The sequence below is a fragment of the Vipera ursinii genome, assembly GCF_947247035.1.
Source record: "Vipera ursinii genome assembly, chromosome: 13".
Taxonomy (NCBI): Eukaryota; Metazoa; Chordata; class Lepidosauria; order Squamata; family Viperidae; genus Vipera; species Vipera ursinii.
The window spans coordinates 2160405-2186408 of NC_139526.1; the positions used below are offsets into that span (position 1 = coordinate 2160405).

Sequence of the window (26004 nt, forward strand, 5' to 3'; positions counted from 1 at the left end):
TTCACACTTGCAACCAAAAGTCTAGGACTCTGCCCATGGGGTAAGAACTGGCTTAAGTGTCTGTGTCAGAGGTATGGGTAGGCGAGAGGCAAGGAAGTGGATGAGGGAAGAGAGCAAAGACTTGCCAACCAATTGCTGGACAGAGAAGCTGATAGAAGCTGATGAGAAGTCAGTTCAGGCCTTTCAAGAGCCTCTTGGGGAAGCCAATAAGATGCAAAGGGAGTTTCCGTGGTGTGGCATGGATGTGCCTCAGACTGAGATGTTGTTGCTAGTTATTCCAATAGTGGAGGTGGATAAAAAGGTAAAGGTTCCCCCGTACATGCGTGCTAGTCGTTTCCACCTCTAGGGGCTGGTGCTCATCTCCGTTTCAAAGCCGAAGAGCCAGCGCTTGTCCGAGGACGTCTCCGTGGTCATGTGGCCGGCATGACTAGACGCCAAAGGCGCATGGAACGCTGTTACCTTCCCACCGTAGTGTTCCCTATTTTTCTACTTGCATTTTTATGTGCTTTCGAACTGCTAGGTTGGCAGAAGCTGGGACGAGTAACAGGCGCTCACTCTGCTACGCAGCACTCGCGATTCGACCCGCCAAACTGCCGACCATCTGATCGACAAGCTCAGCGTCCTAACCCACTGAGCCACCGCGTCCCTAAATATGCAACCCTAAATATGCAACCCTAAATCTGCAACCCTAAATCCTTGGCCTTTCAGTCGCTTCACTTGCTGCATGCATGGACACACTCACCCACCCATGGCATACATGGTCCGTGCCATGATTAATTGGGATTAATTTTTTAGCCAGGGTGAAGATGCTTAAGTGAGTAAATATTGGTTGGAACCTTAATTAAAAATCCATTGTCACCGGTGCTTGTCCTCCCAAGGAAGAGAAATGGATTATATATATATATATATATATATATAAAATCAGTCTGATGATCTTTATGAAAGCTGTATGAACATCTGAGTCAAGGAAAATAGCTCTGCTCTTTCTCTGAGTGATGCTAAGCCATTTTGCGTGTCCTTCCTTCCCAGGGAGATATTTAATTACTACCCCTAATGTGTATTATTTTCCCTTGTTCTGCCAAGATTAATATGGGAGCCCTGCCAGGGTGATTAATGCTCTTTTGGAATAGAACAACCAGCCGTGTGCTTTGCTGGGCAACATGGCTACATCTCCAAAATGCTCATTTTCTTACATTTTGCATTTAATTAATTGTTTTCTTTAAAATGTACGAAAGAGGAAGAGCTGAAGACCTGCACACCACAATTTTAGCAAAATAAAGGTAGGACATAGATACATCACTTGGAGAAGACAGAGAAGGCAATAAATAAATTCCACCTTGTTTCAGGTGTAGCAGCAGGCAGAGACACCTATGTGGCTGTCTGGTTTCCAAGTTCTTTTCTGGCAAATCTCAGGTTTAATGAAGTGGCCACGGAGCCTTCCCCCACTTCACGCCTTCAGCTGCATTGGGGCTACAATCCCACCTAAACAGCACCCAGGTTGGGCCAGATGCTGCAACACACACCAGTGCAGAGCGGGCAATAAACAGGCACTTTAAAAAACCCCAGAATTGGGAGCGGTTTGCGATCCTTTTTTCTTCCTCGTGCAAATAATACTGGCAGTTGGGGAATGCCCGGGATTTCATGGGAGGGAGAAACTTTTTTCTATTTTCTCCAAAAGATGAATTATTTCGGAATAATTCATCCGGAATACCTTGGGGAGCACCTGCAGCCGGCGTCAACTTCCCTCCGCCCAGTACGCTCCCACAGAGAGGGCCTCCTCAGGGTGCCTCCAGTCAGGGAATGCCGACTGGTGGCCCCCAGGGGGAGAGTGTTCTCTGTGGGTGCACCGGATTTATGGAACCATCTTCCGGTTGAGCTCCGGATGGCGCCTGATCTCCGCTCCTTCCGGCGCGATCTTAAAACCCATCTCTTTAAACAAGCTGGCCTGGCCTGATAGGACGGGGTGGGATTTTTAATTAATGAATTTTAATCTTAAATTTGTATTAATTTTATGGGCATTGTTTAATTATGTTTTAATAATCTTAATTTTTGTATCTAGTTTTTTATGTATTGCCCTGTTCACCGCCCTGAGTCCCTAGGGAGAAGGGCGGTATATAAATTAAATTAATAAATAATAAATAAATAATAAATAATAAATTTTTTTTCCAGGCACACGCTTTCGTATCGTTGCATAAAGATTGAAAGATGAGCACTTGCCCGCCTGGTGAAGACGAGAGGATTTGCGTGCATTTCCCAGGCAGAAGCTCTCCTGCCTTTGAGGTGCTGCCTCTAGGGTAGCATTTCTCAGCATTCAAAAGTTTTATTAGTTTGCAATATACGATACAGTGGAAATACAGAAATAAATAGCGGAAAAGCTGGGGAAGGGAAAAGAGAGTAGAGGTGAGGGAGGGAAAAAAGAGAAAAAAATATCTCCTTTACTCTTTTTTTTCTCCCTTTCCTCACCTCTACTCCCTCTTCCCTTCCCCAGCTTTTCTGCTATTTATTTCTGTATTTCGATTGTATCGTATATTATAAACTAATAAAACTTTTGAATACTAAAAAAAAAAGCAGCATTTCTCCAGAGAGCCAAAATGAGGGCTGGAAATCCGGCCTCAAAGCCTCTGATCTAGGCTGCTTTTCACCAGGCTTTTAAGGCACTGTCAGCCCTGCCAGGTAGGCCAGTCCAGAACCGGCACTGCCGGGATCCAAGGAATGCCATTTTATGGTTAGGCTATTGTAACAAAATCTTGAAAGCCTTTTAGAGGTTCCTTCTGCCCATCTAAGACCAAAGAAAATCCGGAGGGGGTGATTTTGAGATTCTCCCTCAAGCTTTCCCGTTTCTTGAGACTGAGGAATTTGCATCTTCACGGCTTGTTCATTCCTTCCACAACCCCAAGGTCAGGTGGCCTTCCTTTACGCGCACCTTCCTGCTGGGCAAGCGCAGTGCTCTTGCCTCAACTGGACCACAAGGCCAGTGAGCTCTGCAGAAGACCAAACTGTATCCTTGGCCTCCCCACTCTTTTCCCTGGCTGGACATTCACACGTGTCAGAGGGATCCCCAAAGAGAAGCCAGCCGGATTACTCAAAAAGCTGCAGAAAACTCTCCCAATGGAAAGCAGAGCAGCGGTAGCACGTTGCACGAACGCAGCCAACTCAGCTGGCTCAGAGTGTTGTGTGAAGCCTGAGGGCGATTCAGAGGAAGCTCCCCTGCTTTTGTACACTGATCTTCCCTCTGATCTGCCTCCGGTCCTCCTCTTTCTGGAGAAAAGCACCCCAGGGTCAAAAGTTGGATGATGGCTGGGAAAATGTGAAAGGAGCAGGGGAAAGAGGGCTGATGGACTTAGGTGGCGCCTTTTTAAAAAAATACTTGCCTGGATTTAGCTGCTTTGCATACATCAATTGGCAGCCTTCTTGACATAATTCTGCTCTTTGTTTTATGAGACAATTAGTGCAAAATGGTTTAGAAAAACTACAAAGCAGATAAGGAGGGCTACGAGGAAGGCTTAAAATAGTAGCCCAGAGTTGGTGGCTGGGCAAGTGACTGGCCTTGGCCTTCCCCTCAAAGTCCCAAGAATCGCAATTTGGGGGAAGGACCAGCTTGCTTCAGGCTGCCTGTGAATCACTTCTTCCCACTTCAGAGCACTGGAGATGTTAGGAAGACTTCTGAAGCTCCTCTCCTGGCAATAAACATGATCGAGTCTGTGTATATTTCACTTCAATTACCATGTGATTTGCATTCATGTTTGAATACATGAATCTTTTCAGAATAGAAATCTGTAATTAAGATGAATAAACTATGTAATGGTTTGAGTTAAGTAGCAGGCTGCAACCCCCCCCCAAGCCATGAGATCTGGCTTCATAAAAAACGATTGACGCTAGAGTGCCAGATTTATTTATTTATTTATTTATTTTAATTCCATTTATATCCCGCCCTTCTCTGAAGACTCAGGGCGGCTTTACAAGCTTACCAGTAGCCTTCATTCTATGTATATGCCTGCTTATTAGGGCTTTCACACACCCCCCAAGCGGCATTATTACAGAGTCAGCTTAATTGCCCCCAAGAATCTGGGTCCTCATTTTACCTACCTCGGAAGGATGGAAGGCTGAGTCAACCTTGAGCCTGGTGGGATGCGAACCTGCACTAATTGCAGGCAGCTGGTGTTACTTAAGGAGGCATTAGCCCACTGCTCCACCAAGATGATGGGCTCCTCGTGTTAAATGACAGTCAGTATGCTACTGAGGAAAAGCTGAGGATCTTTTGTAGCACCAGTGGTGGTGGTGGCTATGATGTGGCCAGATTAAAGCCTTCGGGAGGTCCAGTTGCTTAGTTCTAGGTTGCTTCTTTCCTTGGTTAGTTTCCATCCATTGTTTCTTGTCTTGCCTTCTGATGCTTTGACACCCCCCCACTCTTCTTTGTGGCAGCCCCTCAAATAGTGGAACACTGCTATCATGTTGCCCCAGTCCTTCTTGTCACTAGACTAGACATAGCCAATTTCTTCAACCTTTCTTCAATGGTTGTCCAATTTCTTCTTAAATAAGAAGAAATACCAACAAAAATCTTCCAATTTCCCTTGCAGCAAATATAAGTACAATTACAAAATTAACTTCTTGCTCTATGTTTACAAAAGAAAGCTCACTGTTAGACATAGAATCCTAGGGCTGGAAGGGACCTCAGAGGTCTTCTAATCCAACCCCTGTCCAAGGCAAGAGTCCTTATACCATTCCGGACAAATGGTTGCAAAATCTTTTCTTAAAAAACTTCCAGCAGTGGAGCACCCACAACTCAACAAACTGTTCCATTGATTAATCACTCCTGTTGTCAGAAAATTCTTCCTTATTTTCAGGTTGAATTTCTCTCTGATGAACTTCCACCCACTGCTTCTTGTCCTGCCTTCAAGTGCTTTGGAGAACAAATTGGCCTCCTCGTCTCTCTGACAGCCCCTCAAGTACTGGAAAATGCTATCATGCCAGCCTAATTCATCTCTTCGATGGGCCCCTGGACATACCTAGTTCCCTCGACCATTCATTGAATGGTTTAGCCTCCAGACCCCTTATCGTCTTTGTTGCTCTTCTCTGCACTCTTTCTAAAGTCTTCTCTATTATCCTTTTTAAAATTACCACAGTCATAAATCATAAAGTCCTTTCTCTCTTTTTCATGCAAAAAACCTATAAGGAATTTCAGTCAACCATAAACATAGATGTTTTTTCTCATCAAAGGAGTAAATTCAGCCATCTCAGCACTTTTATCATCTTCAAATAACTATTCCTCCACTGTTGGTAGTTACAAACCTTTCCACTTTTAGAATATAAATAGTTTGCTGCAGTTTATATATATGAAAACAAAGTTCCGTTTCTTTCTTTCTTTTTCTTTCTTTTTTTTTTGAAAGACCGCACTTGGAATACTGCCTCCCGTTTTGGTCACCAAGATACAAAAAAGATGTTGAGACTTTAGAAAGAGTGCAGAGAAGAGCAACAGTGATTAGAAGGCTGGAAGCTAAGTATAAGATGGATGGTTGCAGAAAATGGGTATGTCTAGTCTAATGAGGAGAAGGACTAGGGGTGACATGATAGCAGTCTTCCAATATTTGAGCTACTGTCACAGGGAAGAGGGGGATCATCCTATTCTCCAAAGCACCTGAGAGCCAGATAAGAAATAACAGGTGGAAACTTATCAAGGAGAAAAGCAACCTAGAACTAAGGAGAAATTTCCTGTCATTGAGAACCATTAATCAATGGAATGGCTTGTCTTCAAAAGTGGTGGGTGCTCCATCACTGAAGGCTTTCAAGAAGAGACTGGACAGGAACTTGCCCAGAATGGCAGAGGGTCTCTTGCTTGAGTAGAGGATTGGAACTAGAAGACCTGCAAGGTCCCTTCCAACTCTGTTACTCTGTTATATTCAGAAGTGATGATGTTCTGTATCTATAAAGAACAGAATTGTTCAGGCAATAGATTTCTGTCACTATGAAATATAAAGTTGGGCTTTGAAGCAAGACAGAAAGAGTGTTGATGCTTTTAACATGCTGATATTGAAGAAGAGTCTTGAGCATTCCAGTTTCTCAGGACTGAATAATCTTTTCTGCTTTCCTCAAGGCCAGGGATACATTCCAAAATCTACTAGCCCTCGGGAGGAACAATAATAATTTTGTTCCTGTAGAAGCCCTCCCTGGATCCAATGAATTTTGCCAATTACTGCCCCGTCACAATTACTTTGGGGAGGGGGCAAGGGGGTTGAGAATAGGGTATCCTTGAAGCTGTAGACACTTTGGGAAGACATCCGTTATTTTGACTGTGGATTCAGGCAGGGTTTGGGGACAAAATCTGCCGTGGTTGCCCTGATAGATGAGCTTCTGCAGAAGAGCGATGGGATGTTTCTCTATTAATTCTGCTTGATTCTTTTGATGGCTTTTAACCCCCACAGCCATGGTGTCAGGCTGGATAATCTTTTTTAAGAATTTTGGATTGGGGGTAGTAATACTGTGAATGCCGCAGAACGCTCTTCAGCCTGCAGTGTTGTTTAACGTCTGCCGAGAGAGCTTTTGTGACTATTGTAGGCTGAAAAGATGACAATTGTACTCCTCTATATTATCTGAACAAGAGAAGCTATTGGGGCGTGTTCTGAACTAGTATCAGGATACGAAAACCGAAACTTGATCATGGCAAGATGGCTGGGAGATTCCTGGCTAGAGAAATTAGGAAGTTTGCCTATGCTCAGTGCACTGCACTTCCCTAGAAAGAACAGAGAGTAGGTTGGTCCCAAAGTCATTGGACGACCAGGTGACCTTCAGCCAGGAACGTTTCAGAATCCGAATACAGCTGGAAGGGACCTTGGAGGTCTTCTAGTCCAACCCCCTGCTCAAATAGGAGCCCTATAACATTTCAGACAAGTGGCTGTCCAGTCTCTTCTTAAAAAGTTCCACTGAGGGAGCATTCACAATTTCTGGTGGCAACCTGGTTAATTGTTCTCACTGTTAGGAAGTTTCTCCATAGTTCTAGATTGGTTCTCCCCTTGATTAGTTTCCATCCGTTGCTTCTTGTCCTGCCTTCGGGTGCTTTGAAGAACAGGTTGACCCCCACCCCACCCCTTCTTTCTTGCAGCCTTTCAAATACTGGAATATTGCTATCGTGTCTACCCCAGTCCTTCTTTTCTCTAGACTAGCCACACCCAAATCCTGCAACTGTTCTTCATATGTTTTAGTCTCCAGGCCCTTAATCGTCTTACTTTCTCTTCTTTGCACTTTTTCCAAAGCCTCAACACCTTTTTCATAATGTGGTGACCAAAAGTGGATGCAATATTCCAGTTGTGGTCTTACTAAGGTTTTATAAAGAGGCGCTAATACTAATTTATTGGTATTAATTTATTTCTTACTAATTTAAGCACTAATTTATTTCTTACCAGCTTCATCTACTATAAATCACTTTTTTCAGTGCCATTCTAATTTCAAACAGTCACTAAACGAACTATTGTGAGTCGAGGACTACCTGTATTGATATATTGGAACGTTACAGGCACATTTAACCTCACACTTAAATTAAGCGTACAGGGATGTGAAATTTAAAACATTCAAGAAAAGTCTTCATGCACTACAGAGAGAAACCAGCAGCTCTTACAATTTGTACTTGTGGATGCTCTGGTTTGGCCCACTGAAGTTTCAGGAAAGCCTTGTAGAGTTGTAGGATGGGATGTCTTCTCCATCTAAAGGACCCCTTTCTTCCTGGGGGGGGGACACCTGGCCTCCTTCTTATGTGCGCAGTGGAGGATGCTGTTTTCATCCTTTTAAATGATATGGTGCTGTAAGGCATGCTGGCTGGGGAATTCTGAGAACTGAAGTCCACACGTCTTAAAGTGCCCACGGTTGAGAAATACTGCTCTAAGGAAGTTAGTTATAGATTTTGTTAAATTTATACAGTTATCTCCTGTTGTTCTTGTGGAATTCTTTTATTTGTGGATGTGTCATTCCATTTCCATGGAAACTCCCTTCTGTGGGTATTTGCTGTGAAAGTCAGATAATAAATATTCTACAAATATGTAGCATAAGGACTGCAAACAGTGAGATAAGGGAGCAGGTGCTGGAGGGTCATGCTCAGTGGAAAGACGATTTGCCATTTCAGAAACCTGCTTTTCCTTCTTTGTGGAGGATCGGTTCCCATGGCGTAATTCTCCTAAGCAACCAACCTTCCTTTGCTTTTCTTGTAACTGGGAACTGCAGCTCATGAGAAATGTCAGCCTTTTAATCAAATGTGTTAGAAAAAAGTGCTGCCAGGCTCCTTACGATATTTGGCCACCGTAGGTGGACATGGTTCCCCTCCTACCACATTTCCCGTCAAAACACTGTCACCACATGGTTATGGGACCAAGAGTGCTATGGACCTAGTCTTGTAATGCAGTAGTCCCCAACCTTTTTTGGCTACATGGACCGGCTGCGGCATGCAGTGACGCATGGTGGGGGGAGGAGACAAGTTCACGCTCTCGACTTAATCTCGTGCATGCGCAAATGAAACCTTGGGTGCTTGCCTGCCACTCATGTGGCCCTGTTCCCAATGGGCTGTGGACCAGTACCGGGCTGTGGAATGGGTTGGGGACCCCTGCTATAATGGTGATGTGGTTTGTGTTGTCTTTCAGATAATTGCTTATCAACCCTATGGGAAATCAGTGGACTGGTGGGCCTTCGGCGTCTTGCTCTATGAGATGTTGGCGGGGCAGGTAATCGAGCCTTGTGCTATGGGGTGGGGTGCCTTTGGGGTGGGGCATCCCCATATTTCCCTAGAGAAAAAAGAGGGTGCCTCTGAAGCCCCTTCCTCTTCTGCTTGCAGGCACCTTTTGAAGGAGAAGATGAAGACGAGCTCTTCCAGTCGATCATGGAGCACAATGTGGCCTACCCCAAATCCATGAGCAAAGAAGCGGTGGCCATCTGCAAGGGGGTGAGTGACGTCTTCAGCTCCCCTGGGGGAGGGAAGGGAGCACATTTCTCCCCACGTTCACAGTATGAAAGGGGCTGAGTTGTGGATAGGCGGCAGCAGCTGCAGTGGGGGAGCGTGACACGGGAGGGCCCCGGCCCTGGATCTCCCACTGAACCCTTTGCTGAGTGGCACAAGTTGGGCCTCGTGATTCCCTTGCCTCGCTCCCAGACCAGAAGAGTGCGGCTGCTGCAACAGCCACTGGAGCTGCTTCGTAGGCCAAGCGTTCGGACACTGGACCTGCCGATTATCTCTCCTCTTCTTCTGCATCCTGTTGCAAACGCAACCGTCACATGTCAGAGCTGATTGGGCTCTGAGGTACTTTATGAAGCTCCGGTTGAATTTATGGTGGGATAGGAGCTCCATGGCATTTCCTCGGTTGAACCTGAGCAGTGCAGAAAACAGCTCAGGGCTCTTCCAGTGGAAATCCCAGTGCTGAATGAAACACATTCCTCTCCTTTTGGATTTTCCAGAAAATGGTGGTGACCAGAATGATAAGGAGACAGGCGGGATGGAGGCTGTAAGGGGACAGCTGAAGTGGAGGCCAAACTTATTTTCTCTCTTGTCACAAATGTAGTGAGGGGTCTCGCTAGGTTTGCTGCTTCAATTACCCGTTGAGTAATTGACAATGTAAAAGCTAAGTAATCCTGAAATAACCTCAGTAATTGAAGTCCAACACACTGTGACTTGGGTTTTCTTTGAAATGCAGCCACGCTTCTCCCTTCTGCCCTTCACATGCACAGGTGACCTTCTCTTGCTGGAAGATCAGAGGAAGTCCTACAATTCAGCTTCCTCACCATTAGCCATCCCTCCCAGTGCTCTCCCCCAATCCCCACAGGTCAACCTGTGCAGCCCCAGAAACTTTGGGGAGGGGGCATTTGGAAAACAAGTGTGTCCCTTGAGTGGTGTGGAGCCCTTGAGCCTTGCTGAGGTTTGCAAAAGAGGCACGGGCCATTTGTGGCCCTTTCAAAGTGCCGTGGCATCTGGGCTGGCTGATGTGGTGAGAAACAGCTCTTCCACAGGGACTGGATTTGGGGAAGGGCTGTTGGGCACTTGATCTTCTCAGAAAGTGGCATTCTTGGGCCTCCTTTCTCTCCCTCTCAGCTGCATTCAAATCAGGAGAAGATTTGCAGCTCAGGCTTGAAATGAGGGGCCTTGGAGCTCTCTGAGCTTGGTTGCTTTCTGGCAGAGGTTTCCTTAGCCAAACTAGGTAACATCATCAATGCTAGTGCTAGTCATTGCTCTTTCCATCATTCATTCATTCATTCATTCATTCATTCATTCATTCATTCATTCATTCATTCATTCATTCATTCTATCTCAATTACTCTAGCCCTCTTTCCTAAAAGCAAGCCAGGGAATCCCAGGGTGGTTGGCTCTTGCTCCAAATGGTCCTCTTTCTCCCACCTCTCGTCAATCTTCCCGCCTCGGCCCTGGGGAAATCCATTTGCCAAGCAGAACCCATCCCTCCCTGGAGCCACCTGGCTGCAGCGACTGGAGCTGCGTGCAGAGGGGCCGTGAGGATGACCTTGGCTGATGGCCGGTGGTTCCTCACAGGGCCTTGAGTCCTGCTCTGCTCAGACAAAGCCTGCAGAGGTTCTGCCCTGCAGCCGCCCTCCTCTTTTCTGGGCCTTGGGAGAGAGCTCTGCCCAGTTCACCCTCCAGCAGAAGCCTGGATGGGATTTCCTTGAATTCTATGCCTTGAGGTTTCCCATGGGAATTTTGTGGCCAAATCACCTCAGATCCAGGGGGACGTTCCCAGACTGTGCAGAACTGGCAGCCATTTGATAGTCGAAGATGTGTGTTTTGATTTTCATGGTGGGAAGCAAACATTCAGGCCAAAGCTACTTTCAGAAGCAGGGAGTAGAAAGAGATCTCAGAGGTCATCTAGCCCAACCCCTTTCTCGGGGAAGAATTTGCCAAAGTATTTCAGACAGAAGGCGATCTGGCTCTGTTTGAAGACTTCTGGCAAGGGGATTCATAGCACTAAATGAGATCATCTGGCTCACCGTTTGATGACCCTTGCTCTTCTCCTAAGAATTCCTCCTAATGGCTGATCTGTATCTAGTTCCGCTGACTTTGGTCCTGCCCTCCTCCATGGAACAACCCTTTAGACCAGGGGTCCTCAACCCCCGGAGCTGTGGCTCACTACTGGGTCATGGCCCATTCGGTACCAGGCTGCGCAAGTGGTGGGTGAGCGCACGCACGCAGATCCACTTGCATTTGTGCAAGCAGCATGCACGCCCACCACTTATGCAAATGGAGCTGTGCGCACTCATGTGTGTACCTGCCACTCACACAACACCATCCTCTCTTCCCCCCCCCCCGCCGGTCTGCCAAGCTGGAAAGGTTGGAGACGCTGCTTTAGACCTCAGAAGATGGCCATCCTCTCTTCATCATTTTCTCTCTGTGGGGCAGGCTGTATCCTTTAATTATCTCACCCAGCCCTTTTCTGAACCCACCCCAGTTGGCTCTGGGGTTTTCAGACTCTGCCTTGGCACCTGGCCCAGGCGGAGCGGAGGGGAGCAACTGCTGTTCTCCAGGCCCCCCAGCTCGGCACTTGCTGCTCAGTGCATCCCTCGGGCAGAAGGGGCTGGGCTTCCAAAAGGGAGAAAACACCCCCCCAGGCCCTCCTTCTACTTGGAGGCCGCCTCTTCCCCTGGCACCAGCAGGGCCCACACAGACTCTGGGGTCAGCGGGTCTGGGAGGGGGGAACCAGGGCAGAGCCAGCCTCTGCCAGGCTGCAGCTGAAACCGTTCCAGGAAGCTGTGCCTGGCTCTCCTGGGGGGGGGGGCGGGTGATTTAGAGATAACCATGATGAACTTCCTATCAGCTTTATTTCCTTTCCCTGCAAATTGGCAAGAGATAAGACTGATTAAAACATCTGCTGGGTTTTCAGTAATGGCTTCTCACACTTCTGGCAAATGCCAAGGCTGAATGGAAAGCAACAGAAGCAGGCAAGGGCGGTGGGGGGGGGAGCAGGCTGTGGATGCCCTCCCTTTCCTGTCGCACTGCTGCCTTTATTTCGGGCTTGAGGAAGATGTGACACACACTTACATAATGCTATATTTGCGTGCGCGCCAAAATCATGCGGTGTGAACCTGAGTATAGTCCCCACACACTCCAGAAAACCTGGTGATGCCACACCATCTCCTTGCTCATGGCAGCCTGGCTACAACTGCAGCAGGTGATCTCCGATGATCAAAAGGGGAGGGATCCTTCCTATAGCATACCTTCTCGATACCGGCTGTGGCGTGTCTATCCCACCCCCAGACCCGGAGAGACACACGGCCCTCCCAGCCCCAGGCAAAGAAGGAGGCTGGCCTCTGGGGAGAAGCAGCAGGTCTTATTTTTCAGCTGCTGCTCGGAGAGAGATTAGTTTGGCCCAAAAGCATTCAAGCTGGTTTGCCCAATGCATTCACCTTTGGCTGCAAGGGAACGTCCTCTCGGACAGGAGCAATTCCCCAGCAGGAGGAGGTGACTTCCAGCTGCTGGACGCGGAGCCAGAGCAGGAGAGAAAAAGGGGACGTGGGTGCACGTCCCGAGGCCCAGCTGGTTCTGGACCCCTCCAGAGGGAGGGCTTCGGAAAGCTGGAATGCATGGCTGCTGCTCAGTTGCTTCTGAGCAAAGGAAACCACTCGCCCCCATCAGCCACTGCACTTTCTGAGATTTGTGTGGCCGCCCGAGCTAGCAGGACCGAGAGAATCTCCTCAGGTGCTGGCAGGGGCCAAGAAGACAGGCAGCGGAGAACCGAGATGGGGCCAACCCTCACCTGGCACTTCAGGTCCCAGTGCCGTGGCTCTTGACACCTCTTGCGCTGCAGATTGAGCAGGACACAATGTTAGATGAGCCTCGAGGTCTCTGCAAGCCCTAAAGCCCCCTAAGTCTTTATCCCCAGAAGCTGCGTTGCTCGGGACTTGGAGTTCTCGCTGAAATCACCTGGCAATGAAAGAAGCAGTCCTGTCCCTCAAACTATGAGCTCCTTTCCCACAGATGTGACTGTTTTAGCTTGAGTAGCAAGCTTTGTGGAAGTGGTTCCAAATGTTCTCTTTTGGTAGAGCATGGAGTTGGCTGTGAAAGAGGTCCACGTCATGTTTGCACGGAGAGAGCGATGCTTTGTAGGGCAACAGCTTTGGCAAGGCTCTCTGGAATTTCTTTTCTGCTGCCCCAGAGCCCCCAGCTTCTCAGACATAAACAGGAGCGCTTTGCTCTCACCTCTGCTTGGGGATTTTCAAAGGTGCTTGGAACAATCCTGCTTCCAGGTGAACAGAAACTTTGCCTCCCCTCCCGCCCCGCCCCGCCCCCATGTTAGAGGCAAGGAAGTGCTCACATCCTCAGTGCAAGGGCCAATTTGCTGGTCCCTGGCAAAGGAAACAGGCGTCTCTTCTGGCAGGCTCTGCTGCGGCCAGTTGAGTTGCAGCGCATCTGGCTGGCACGTTCCCAAGTGGCTTGTGGGTTGTTTCTTCAAGGGCAGACTCTCAACTGGCTGGAAATAGCTTGACTTAACTGTGGCAAGACCAGCCGAAGCCGTCCGGGATGTGCTGTGCCCGGCAAGCCTCCCCTCCCAAGCCAGGCTTTCTGTGAGAGAAATTCCTCTTGCTGAAAAGACACACACAACTTCCTTCTGGTCCTCTCGGAGCAGCTGAGAAGTTCATCAAAGCAGGGTGGCTGGGCAAAAGTCTTGTCTCCTGAAACCCTCCCTCCCTCCTGGATGGGGGGGGGGGCAGGAGGAGGAGGAGGAGGAGGAGGAGGAGGAGGAGGAGGAGGCAGCCCTGCACTTGGCAACAAAGAGCAGGAATGGAACCACTTGCCTTTCCGCCTCCATCACATATGGCACAAGTTTAATTCCACCGAAGCTCACTTCTGCCAATGAGCTTCTTCTGCAGGGTATATAAAGAGACACCAAGAGTGGGAGCCTGGCTGGTGCGGTATGAAATGGCTAATTCTGTGACAAGGGACACAGCCACAGAGTGCCGGGGGGGTGGGGAGTAGCAGAGAAGCCTCTTCAGGCTGCAGAGGGGGACGGCCATTTCCTCCTCCTCCCCGGCGTGAAGACGCCAGCACTTCTGGCCCAGCCCTCTTCAGATGAGGGTAGAACCCTGCCTTTTCCTCTACAATCAGACGCTACAATCCACTCAGCCTCTTCATTCTGCTCTGTGGGAATAATTGAATAAGAAGGATGTGTAAACCTGCCAAGGGCTGCCATTTGCACCCCCTAATTTCCTTTGAGCCTCATCCTGCTCCTGCTAGGTGGAAGCTGGAGTTGTGCAAAGCTCTACTTACCGGTTGGTGTTACTGCTTCTTTCTTCGCAAGGCTTCTCCCACTCAGCCAAAGGAGGCTTCCCATAAACAGGCAATGAAAGGGGAGTCTTGAACTGGGTGTCAACTGTCATCCCCTTAAAATGCGCAGGAGGCTTCCCCTTCGCTCTGAGGCCATCAGCTTGGACCTTTGACCGCAGCACAGCCTTTGCTAAAGCCTGCCTCTTTTCCAAGAAGCGTATTGCAAGTTGCTCGCGGTAGCAAGCAGACTCTTTGTTTCCAAGGCCTTCCTCTGCAACGCACTAGCGGTCCTGATGGTGCGCTTTTTCTGGCCAGATCTGAACCCCTAGCCTAGCCCTTCCCTCCTCCTGAAGCACGTGGCTCCTTCTGACAGAAAAGAAGGCTGGTCTGCTTTTCTTGGGCCCCTCTTTCCTATTTCCCCCGAGGCTTATCAAGCTTTTGGATCCACCATCTGTCTTCCATCTCAGAAAGGAAGGAAGCCAAATACCATTGCCAGGATATTAACATTTCTGCTGCCGCCAGGTTCGCTGCGTCGTTTCCCCGCTTGCCAAAGAGGGTTTGGCTGGAGAAGATAAACAGCCATTGTGCATTCTCTGCTTTCGCTTAGAACCGGCTGTTTCATTAAGCCAGAGGCTGCCAATTCCTTCGTGTTCTTGGTGTTAATGAAAAAGAGATTCCAGGAGCAGATCGTTATTCTTTGAACGGGGTGGCAGCATTTGCACTTAATTGCTTTGATGCTGTAGACTTGTAGATATTTCCTCTGCGTAAGACTCTGCTTCTTATCTCTTGCTTGGGAAGGCAGAACCTCTTCTGAGGATGGGACTCTGCTCAGACAGGGCTCCTTTGAGGAGGCAGAGGCTCTCCCCCTACCCCACTCCCCATCAAAAATACGAAGGTTCTAACCTTGGTTCACAGAATTGCTGTCTTCACTTGACCAGCTTTGTCTAAACAACCAACCACTTGTGTACCTTGGTCTACACTATATGCTACATTGAGGACTGTATTGTACAGCAAATTGCTTGGACCTATTCTAGTTTTCTCTAGAGTGTTGGGCAAACCCAGAATTTCTGTGTTCATCTTCAGATGGTGTGATGCAGTTGAAACCAACAACCCTGTACACAACTGATTTCCCGATCACTAACAAAATGGAATGAATGAGTGAAAGAATGAATGAATACTACTAATAATTAGACTAGAGTTGGAAGGGAACTTGGAGGTCTTCTAGTCTAACCCCCTGCTCAAGCAGAAGACCCTATACAATTTCAGACAAGTGGCTCTCCAGTCTCTTCTTAAAAAACTCCAGTGTTGAAAAGTAAGGTTTTGATAAAAGTAAGGCAAGAAAAACCAACTCTATAGGTACAGAACAGGTGAAACGTGGCTTAATGCCAGTAGCTGTGAGAGGGATCTTAGAGTCCTAGTGGACAGAAGTGTGTGGCAGCAGCCAAAAAAGCCAAGAGAGAATCAAGATCAAGTGAAGTTCTAGTACCACTTTACAAAGCCTTAGTAAGACCACATTTGGAATACTGCATCCAGTTTTGGTCAACACAATATAAAAAATATTTCAAGACTTTGAAAAAAGAGTGCAAAGAAGAGCAACAAGAATGATGAGGCGGACTAGAGGCTACATCGTATGAATAACGGTTGCAAGAATTGGGTTTGTCTAGTCCAGGGGTGTCAAACTGCTGGCCCATGGGCTGGATGAGTCATGAAGAAGCCGCGCCCACGCCACTGCCAGCAATGGCAAAACAGTCCCAATACGTCCCGCGATGTCACATGATGTTGCGAGTTTGACATGTCTGGTCTAGTCTAATGAAAAGAAGGACTAGGGCAGACATGATAGCACTGTTCCAATATTTGAGGGGCCCTTACAAAGACAGGGGGGTCAAACTACTCTCCAAAGCACCAAAAGGTAAGGCAAGAAATGATGGAAACTAACCATGTAGAGAAGCAACCTAGAACTAAGGAGAAAATTTCTAACAGTTAGAGCAATTAACCAGTGGAATAGCTTGTCTTCAGAGGTTGTGGGTGCTCCATCACGGGAGGCTTCCAGAAAGAGACTGGACAGCCATTGGTTTGAAACAGTAGAGAGTCTCCTGCTTGATCGGAGGGTTGGACTAGAAGACTTCCAGGGTCCCTTCCAACTCTATTCTTCTGTGTTTTATGTTTCCTTTGAACAATCCCCCTCTTGGATTTGTGTAGATCTTCTGGAAGTGTACCCGTATATACTTGAGTATAAGCCGACTCGAGTATAAGCCGAGACCCCCATTTTCACCCCCAAAAACTGGAAAAAGTTCGTGACTCGAGTATAAGCCGATCCGCCGTTCTGCAAGCCTCCGCCGCCAGCAGAGACTCGATCCGCCATTTTGCAAGCCTGAATACACAGGAATACCCTGTGTGGCCGCGGCTCTCGGGGAAGCCCTGGCTGTCCGCTTCCTCGCTCCACACTGCCATTCGGGGCCCACGCGTTCCCCGGGCAAATCGCGGCGCCCAGCAGGCGAGGAAACACGCCCGCTCCAGTCGCCCCCCCTTCCCTCAGGAGACGCGAAGCAAGTGACCGCCCGGAGCTTACCGAGGACTTGCGCGCGGCCGAGGCTTCGGTGCTTCCAGGATCGCGCGCACCTCTCCCAAGCCGCCGCCGTCCGGAGACCTGCCGAAGTTTGGGGAGATTTGGGGAGGTGCGCGCGCACCTCCCCAAACCTCCCCAAAAGTCAGCAGGTCTCCGGATCTCCGTGCCCTGCCTGCCTGCTTCTTTCCGCAGCGGAAAGAAGCAGGCAGGCAGGTCACGGAGATCCGGAGACCTGCCGACGTTTGGGGAGGTTTGGGGAGGTGCCCAAACCTCCCCAAACGTCGGCAGGTCTCCGGATCTCCTCCCCAAACCTCCCCAAACGTCAGCAGGTCTCCGGATCTCCGTGCCTTGCCTGCCTGCTTCTTTCCGCTGCGGAAAGAAGCAGGCAGGCAAGGCACGGAGATCCGGAGACCTGCCGACGTTTGGGGAGGTTTGGGGAGGTGCCCAAACCTCCCCAAACGTCAGCAGGTCTCTGGATCTCCGTGACCTGCCTGCCTGCTTCTTTCCGCAGCGGAAAGAAGCAGGCAGGCAAGGCACGGAGATCCGGAGACCTGCCGACGTTTGGGGAGGTGCGCGTGCACCTCCCCAAACCTCCCCAAACTTCGGCAGGTCTCCGGACAGCGGTGGCTTGGGAGAGGTGCGCGCAATCCCGGAAGCACCAAAGCCTCGGCCGCGCACAAGTCCTCGGTAAGTTTTTTTTGTTGACTGGAGTATAAGCCGAAGTGGAATTTTTCAGCCCAAAAAGTGGGCTGAAAAATTCGGCTTATACTCAAGTATATACGGTATGTTTCCATGTGTTCAAAGAATAAGTAGCCAAGGGATAATGGGCATGGGCCACCAGCCCTTCCAGTTCTAATCCTAACTTTTTGAATGATGGTTACCAGCTGAGGATGATGGCTAAAGACAAATTTCCCCAGTGTTGTAAAATAACAGTTTTGGGATTTTACAGTTAATATTAAGAGCAGTTTCCTGAAATTTCAGTCAAGGCTGTTTTCCTTGGGCATCTCATTTAACTTTGCAGCATCTGGCTTAACACTGGGGCTGTTTGTTAGATGTCTGGCAGTTCCTCCCACATGCCTGATGGAGCTCTGCAACCCAAGATGATGAGGGTGTGGTATAAGGTGGTTTTCTGGGTACCAGTCTTAGGGGTTCCCTGATTTACTGAGATGAAGCAGCTGAAGCAACACCTAGAACACCAGTGGTTTCAAAATGAAGAGTGAAGATGATGGAGCCCTAAGACCTCATCCTCTGATTTAAATTGTGGTGATAAGACCTGCAAAACACCATCAGCAGAATATTGTTCAGCAATCAGCGAAACCATAACCAGCAGGGCCAGAAGAGTTTTTGTCCACTTCAGAGTAGGATGTTCTTTGGAGTCCCATCCATTCAAGATTGGATTGTTACAGTGGGCTTTTCTTGGCGTTGCTGTTGAAGGCTACACGAAAACCCAAAGAGCCACCTTATCCAGATAACCCCAGTCTTCCGGATCTTCCATTAGTTACAGATAGTCCTCGCTTAATGACCATTCATTCAGTAAGTTGCAGCAGTGCTTGCAATGGTATAGGTAATGGGATGTGTCTAAGAAGGGGAAGTGATGTGACAGTAACACAACAGGTTCTGCAGGGAGAATGGAGCACGTTCCAAAGACGGGGTGAGACAATAGGCAGCACGCTCTGGAGTTGAGTCGTGGGAAGAGGAGGAGATTTAGGATAGCCACTCCCTGGAATCTACCAGGCACATCCATTAGATTAGAGTAGGACAGATGAGTCTGGCAAGGTTCTCTCTTTATGGTTTTAGCCAGCAAACAAGTGGACTTTGGCTGGATGGTGCGATGTCCTTCTTGGGCTAGACCTGACAGAATACAAGAATGACTTTGGAAGAGGGTGGTATTGCCTAGGGAATGGGCAGGTAAAATGGAGAGGAGCCTACAACTAAGTAACGAGCAGAGAAAGAAACCTTAGGAAAGATCCAGCCTAACTACTCAGATGGTAAAAAGTGACGGTGGAAGATTTGTCCTTTCAGACTTGCAAGAATTACACATAGCCCTCAACTCACAACCATCATGACAGTCATAAGTCAAGGCACCCATCAGACTGCACCAGACTTGATAACTTTTTAATGGCAGTCTTTAAGTGAATGGCACGGTCATTAAGCAAATGGATGAATTCCAATAGGCATTTTGTTTTTTGCCAGAAACTGGCCAAAAGGATCAGAAACCCACAAAACATGTTGTAAATTGCAGTTATGTGACTGCAGAATTCTGCAAGCCAGTTGCCAAGTGCCTCAAATGTGGCCAGGTGATTGTGTATACACGGGGGGGGGGGTTAGCACTGGTGTCCCTGGGGCTGACATAGAGGCTTGGGGCAGCAGCAGCCAGCTGAGACTGCTGAAGGTGCCAGGGTCCTATTTAGCCCTAGTGCTTCTGGTGCCAACATTGCCACCCTGTTGAGTGTCACCTTGAGCCCCGCCCCACGGCCAGCTATCCTGACACCACAGCACAAAGCTGCCACCGCCCCTGCACTCCACAGACCCTGTGCCCCCAGCTGACATTCACCATCTTTTTCCTGCCCCTGCTGACCATATGTGCCCGGCCTGGCCCTATGCGAGGCAGCTGCCGGTCACTCCAGGCCTTCTTCCCAAGGCCGTGTGCGCATATCTCCAAACCATGTACTGCTTTCTTACAATGCTTCTGAGGCCTTCACCAAGCTTGCGAGGAGACTGACCCCGGTCCTCTGCAACTCAACACACGGCATCCCAAAGGAGACCTGCTGCTGTGGGATTCAGTTAATGACAGCAGTGGGGACAATCTTGGTTTCTGTCACTAAGCAGTGTGGTCATGATCTGTCGTGTTTTACAGTCACATTGTTTAGTGTCAGAAATTCTGGCCCCAATTACTGTTGTTATCCAGGCACTGCCTGTATTAGAGGTTTCGGTGTACGTTTGAAAATGTTGGTTTTGACTGATCAAACATCTCTTTTGAACTGAATTTCCCCTCCTGTGCAGTCTGTTCAGCAGAAGCTGTCTGTGTTCCGTCTGAGAGATGAGAGAAAGAAAAAATGGGGAAGAGAAAGAGAAGACTTAGGTCTTCCTGGTGATTGGCCCATCTGTGGAGCAGCTTTGCGTTGGAGTTGAGCTGCCCACCTTGGAATGCTTTGCGGATTTAAAACACTTAATATTTTGCTGGGCCTTTATTGACTAGAAACTTTGCTCAGTTTGAAGTTATATGGCCAGATAAGCGATTTAGGGGTTGAAGACAATAGCTATTAACCTGCTGCTCCTCTCATTCTGAAAGATGACAGGTGATCCGTGTTCTCTTCCTTCTTTCAAGCTCATGACCAAGCATCCAGCTAAGCGGTTGGGGTGCGGCCCAGAAGGAGAACGGGATATCAGAGAGCATGCCTTTTTCCGATATATTGACTGGGACAAACTCGAGCAGAAAGAAATCCAGCCTCCTTTCAAGCCCAAAGCTGTAAGTTGCTTTCTTTTCTTTCTCCATTCTCTTTTATAGCTCCGGAGCAGCATACCTCTTCCCGGACACTCGTAATAGCATGACAATTTTATTACGCAATTCCCTTGCTTCCTTGAAAGAACTACATGGCAATTCAAAGTTATTGTCTTTAGTTGTAATTTTATAATCAGTTTGTGCAATCTTCTTGCATGGGCTGTAATCTACTGTTTCTTCTGCCTCTTTCCACAATCTGTATTTGACTCATTCAATGTTTTTACCATTCTGGCCTTGATTGCATTAGTTTGAATAGCTTGCTCTTGAACAGCCAAAATCAAGCCTTCAGTTACTTTTTTTAATCTTCTAATGGTAAGCCATTCCCAGGTTTTATGTTAAGTTAATAATAATAATAATAATAATAATAATAATAATAATAATAATAATAATTATTATTATTATTATTATTATTATTATTATTATTATTATTATTATTATTATTATTTAATTTCTATACCGCCCTTCTCCCGAAGGACTCAGGGCGGTGTACAGGGCAATAAATACAATAGAAATACAATGTACAAAAGTTAAAAAAGAATTAAACATTGTAGCCCAATTACAGTAAAAATAATAAAATTAATATTAAAACACCCCAAACCCATCAGACCATGCCGGCTTGTTCAAATAAGTAAGTTTTTAGGTCACAGCGGAAGGAGCGAAGGTCAGGAGCCATCCGGAGCTCAACCGGTAAACGGTTCCAAAGGTCTGGCGCGCCCACAGAGAAGGCCCTGCCCCTGGGATCCGCCAGTCGACACTCTCTGACCGACAGCACCCTGAGGAGGCCCTCTCTGTGGGAGCGCACTGGACGAAGGGAAGTTGATGCCGGCAGCAGGTGCTCCCGTAAGTAATCCGGACCCATGCCATTTACGGCTTTATAGGCCATCACCAGCACCTTATCCCCTTTCCCCTCAATCTTTTATAGAAATATTTATTTATGTTTTATTTTAATCCCATTTATATCCCGCCCTTCTCTGAAGACTCAGGGCGGCTTACAATTGAAAGCACAATGTGCTTAGCAATAGCCTTCATTCTATGTATATGCCTGCTTATTAGGGCTTTCGCCCCCCCCCAAGCGGCATTATTACAAAGTCAGCTTAATTGCCCCCAGCAATCTGGGTCCTCATTTTACCTACCTCGGAAGGATGGAAGGCTGAGTCAACCTTGAGCCTGGTGCACTAATTGCAGGCAGCTGGTGTTACTTAAGGAGGCATTAGCCCACTGCTCCACCAAGGCTCTAAACTTATTTAAACTTATATGCCTCCTGACTCTCAAGAACTCTGGGAGGATGATATTCACCTCACCTGCATTACTAGTTCACAGAGCAAGGAAACTGATGGGCTTTCATGCAGGTCCAAATATTTTGCTTTCTATGACCTTCCTTCCACATCTACCATGAACATTGCACTGTGGGAACCAGAAGACACAGCAAACAGATAGATGACCTTTAGAGATTCATCCTTCCCTTTTTATTTTTTATTTTTTTCTTGACATCAGGGAGAAATGTATCAGAGGGGCCAGTTATATTCCTTCCCAGGCAAGGAATTTTTATGGTTGCATCATCACAACTGCCTGGCTGGACCTTATTTAAGACTACCTAACTTCTTCTTTGCAAATCTGCTGTCATGCCAAAATTTTAACTACTAAATCAGCCATCTGATGCATCCCCTTATTTTCCTGTAGAGTCCTTGAGATCTGGTACCCTTGGATTAGATTGCCAATTTTAACACATGTCAAAATCCTGAATATTCTGCTAATTTTCATTGACCTTTTCGTGAAGATGGGTCATCTAATCTCTTATAGGGGCCTCCCTTCCATAGCAGAGATTGCCCAGTTGTCTCACTGTGAGGTTTTCTGACCTGAAAGCATCCTAAACAACCTAATTTCCAACAGAGATTCAGCTCTGATTTTGGAGAACTCTTTATCAATTTCTGAATGTTATTGCCCCTTGGCACATCAACCCTAATCCAATGGTAAACTAGAGAAGACAAATGCGTTTGTGATTATATGAACTATTAAGGTTTCAGATGACGGCTGCCTGCAATCTCCTCCAGTTTCCCTAGGGTGGGAAGGGATTGCTTTTCCTTTAGAGTTACTAGATGGGGAGAGGGAGAAGATTTGAGAGAAAACTCCTGGCTAGGAGAAAGGGAATGGGAAAGCACTAGGATCTCCCAAGATGGAGGAAGTGGGGAGAAAGCGATGACTTGGTGGAAGGTGGTGGAAAAACCAGTTCTGACTAGGTCAGAAGCAAACAGCCTGTAATGCATAGAAGGAAACCATCCCTCTCATTGAGAGAATGGCTTCAAACCTATCACACTATGTAGATGGGAGAAAATATACAATTATTAAAGTTTCTTTTTAAAAAAAGAGCTTCGTAAGGTTGGTTTTCCCCCCAGTAAATCTACTGATTTGTGTCTGGAATTCCTACCAATGCGTACTTTTAGTAGGAGTGTTATAAAGAGAAACCCGAAGGCTCCTTCTTCAGCTCTGACTTTTTAAATTTGCCTCTGACATTCTGTTAGTTCTCTCCCCTTTCTTTTTCTAGAGAAATTGGAGTTTTTATATCCCTTCTACAGTCTTTGCAGCAGCCTCTGCTTACTCAGCAGGAAGCAATAATTCAGTCAAACACAATGAGAAATCAGCCGCTATTCAGGACATTAGCTCTTTGTTGCACAGAGCTGAGCACATGGTCTCTCGGTCTCTCGGAATAGAAAGTTCTCTGGTGACTCCCTTCTGTTTCTTGTCTGTCCCTCCTAGTGAAAATTATTGGATGGATTGGGGGATTTTTATTTATTTTTATTTTATTTTAATTCCATTTATATCCCGCCCTTCTCCGAAGACTCAGGGCGGCTTACAAGCTTAGCAGTAGGATGGGGGAGGCCAGAGGAGGAAAAGGTTGTGTTGTGAAGTTGCAACACAAACTGTGTTCTTCTTGGGTCCAGTTCAAGACACAAGTATAAATGACCAGGGTTTATATCATAATATTGCAATACAAATTTTCATTTTAATCATCAAACTTACGATGATAAATAGAGCTAGATAAGATATGTTTCTGATATGTACCCTGGCTTTGCCTCATTGCGGTGTTAGAAATAGCTGTGTCCTCTGCCAATCGACACACTCCAAGCTTCTCCATTTAAGATTAACTTGAAGAGAAGTCCCAAATACTATCATCTGTCCAAGGAAAGCAACCTTGTCTAAATCCAACTGTGAACTTTACCCTATTGAAACATGTCTATATTACCTTCATTTTGAATTTAATTTTTAGTTTGTTCAGTCCAAACAATCTTCATATATCAACCTAAAAGTCTTTCAGCTTCCCTGGAAACTCTAGATAGAAATTAAGAGTTGAGCAGAGTATTGTCCATGCACTGATGAAATGACCACCTAAGCTACGCAAGTGAGTAGCCCAGTAGTTCACATAAAGCGTACTGTGAGCAAGAGAGAACTCTGTAACATCCCATAAATCAGTGACCATGAGAAGTAAGAGGACTGTCCCTTCAGCACTTTCTAAGATGGATCTTCCAGGTAGGTGAGACTACATCAGGACTCCAGAAAGGTGGTCTAGAAGGATACTCTGATTGGTAGAATTAAAAATTCTTTCAAGCAAAACGTAAACGCCCAAGAAGCTTTTCTGAATTCTAGCCAGGTCTGTTCTTTATGGTCTTTATGGTCTGATATGTTCTACCAAAGGGAAGTTGCAAGACCGCTATCTTCTTCCAAAGTTCTCACATCCTGTTGCTCTGCAACCTTCTCCATTCTTTACTCCCCCCTTTGACTTTTCCACATCTGTCTGCCGTGTCTATTTCTACTTTGGATTCCATTACTCTTTTGCTTTGCCCTTCCGTGTTCCTTAACCGTCTCAATATGCTTAACTACCAACAGTTTATGCCAACCAGACTAGGCTAGTTTGCAGTTTGGGTGTTAAGGAGAAAAGGATGAAAAGAAGGGGTTTGCTCTACTGGTGGATCCTAGTTTTGAAGAGGCAAGGACTGCCAGCTGTCAGGAAGGACAGCTGGGTTATGCTCCAGACAGTTTGCTCTTGGCCTGGTGATGTTTTTCAACCCCTGGTGAAAATAAATAGTGGGGGTATGTGACTTTTTGGTTTTTCAGGTTTTTAAGCACAACTTTGGCACTGAAAGCAAATTCTGACCTGGTGAAATAAAAAAGACGATTTTCTGAGCTCTATATCAGCAGCTGTAAATAAATGCAAGTCAATTTTCCCCTAGCTATAAATACTGGAGGTGATTCTTTAGTGAGCCGTATAAAATAAATCTCCTCCTCCTATGGGGATTATTCTGGAGCTTGGCGTGGACATTAACGTGGCACTGAGCGTGGCAGTTTCATTTCCAGGCCTTTCTGCTAATTGTGATGTTTATAGGGGACAGAAATCTTTGCTTCTGCTTGAAAAGGTGGTAATTTTGCCCCTTAAAGAGAGGTCAGTTTGGAAAAGAAGCAGCCTAAAGTCACTGTGCATCTTCCCTAAATATCACCTTGCTTTTTCTGGTTAAAAAACCAACATTGTTTTTCCCAGGTTTTAAGAGCTGTCCGGAAGGTAACAACCTCCCCTGCAGAGGGAGGCCAACCTCACCTTACGAGGGAGGATGTTCCAAGAGCAGAAAAGGACCCTCCCCCAAATCCCGTCAGATGGACCTCCCTCACAGACGGGACCCACCACGGGCCCTTCCTGCCAGACCTGATGGGACGGGTAGACATGACCAGCAAGAGGCAGTTCCTCAGGGAACCGCTCCCGTCCCATGCAGGGCTTCAAAGATCAAGGGCAGCACCACCTCGAATTGGACTTGGAACTAAACTGGCCGCCTCTGTGAAAGCTAATCTGCTTTGGATTTGGGTAGCCCTTAGATGACAAGGCACCAACAGATCTCAGGGCTGTAGGCTAAAACTGACAGCATCACAGTGGGAGAAACAGCAGCAAACCGCATCTGCGTTGCCCCCAAAACAATAGCAAGCCCATATTCGTGACATCAGGTTTGACCCAAGGGAGGCGTGACCTTTTTTACTGGTTGTGGGAACTCGGTTTCCGAAACGTTTTTCCCCCATCAAAACAGGCAGAGCCACCAACAGCAGACCGAGCCCTTAGCTTAGAGAGATCTTCTGCCATCCTGTCCTTCCTTCGTGCCCTCTTCCAAGGGCCTCTCCTGACCTGTTTGAGGGAGATGAGGATTAGGGTGGCAAAGGGGGATGTCCTTTGCCCCTCTTCTGAAGCTGGGGGGGACATTCTTTAAAAGACACGGATGTATATCTGCATCTGTGCACCGTTGCCCTCATGTAGCATCACAGCTTCCTGGTTGCCTTGGAGATCAAAGCAGCAGGTCAGACTGTTGAATCCATTCCAAGACTGGACCGCTGAAATCTGAGCACCCCTCACATGTTGCGAAAGAAGGGAACCTTGAATTCCAGGCTTTCTGATTGCCTCCAATCTCTAATGCAAATGAACTTGATGTAATTATCCCTGCATTTCTCAAAATGCACATCAGGAGAGGGGAGAGGTTTAATTCAGCTTCCTGTGCACTTAAAATAGAATCATTCTGGCTTCTTCCCTGACTTGGTTGGTTTCCATGGCTGGTGGCTTTTGACATACACCCCCATCTTTCTCAGGCTCTGGTGACTGGCAGGGCCATCCAGGAGCTAAGGATGACTTGGAGGGTGGCTGGGTGTTGAATTTTTGTCAGACAAATCTCC

General features: G+C 47.3%; 1 protein-coding gene across 2 annotated transcripts in view; it reads left to right on the top strand.

Moving 5' to 3' along the window:
* PRKCB (protein kinase C beta) overlaps positions 1-26004 on the top strand; it is a gene marked incomplete at its 3' end in the record, with an annotated part of 194006 nt that overhangs the window by 157904 nt on the left and 10098 nt on the right. For both annotated transcript variants that reach the window (XM_083373128.1, XM_083373127.1), the window contains exons 14-16: positions 8622-8702; positions 8813-8920; positions 20131-20271. In XM_083373128.1, the coding sequence (XP_083229254.1) occupies positions 8622-8702; positions 8813-8920; positions 20131-20271 (330 nt within the window). The remainder of the gene's footprint in view (positions 1-8621; positions 8703-8812; positions 8921-20130; positions 20272-26004) is intronic.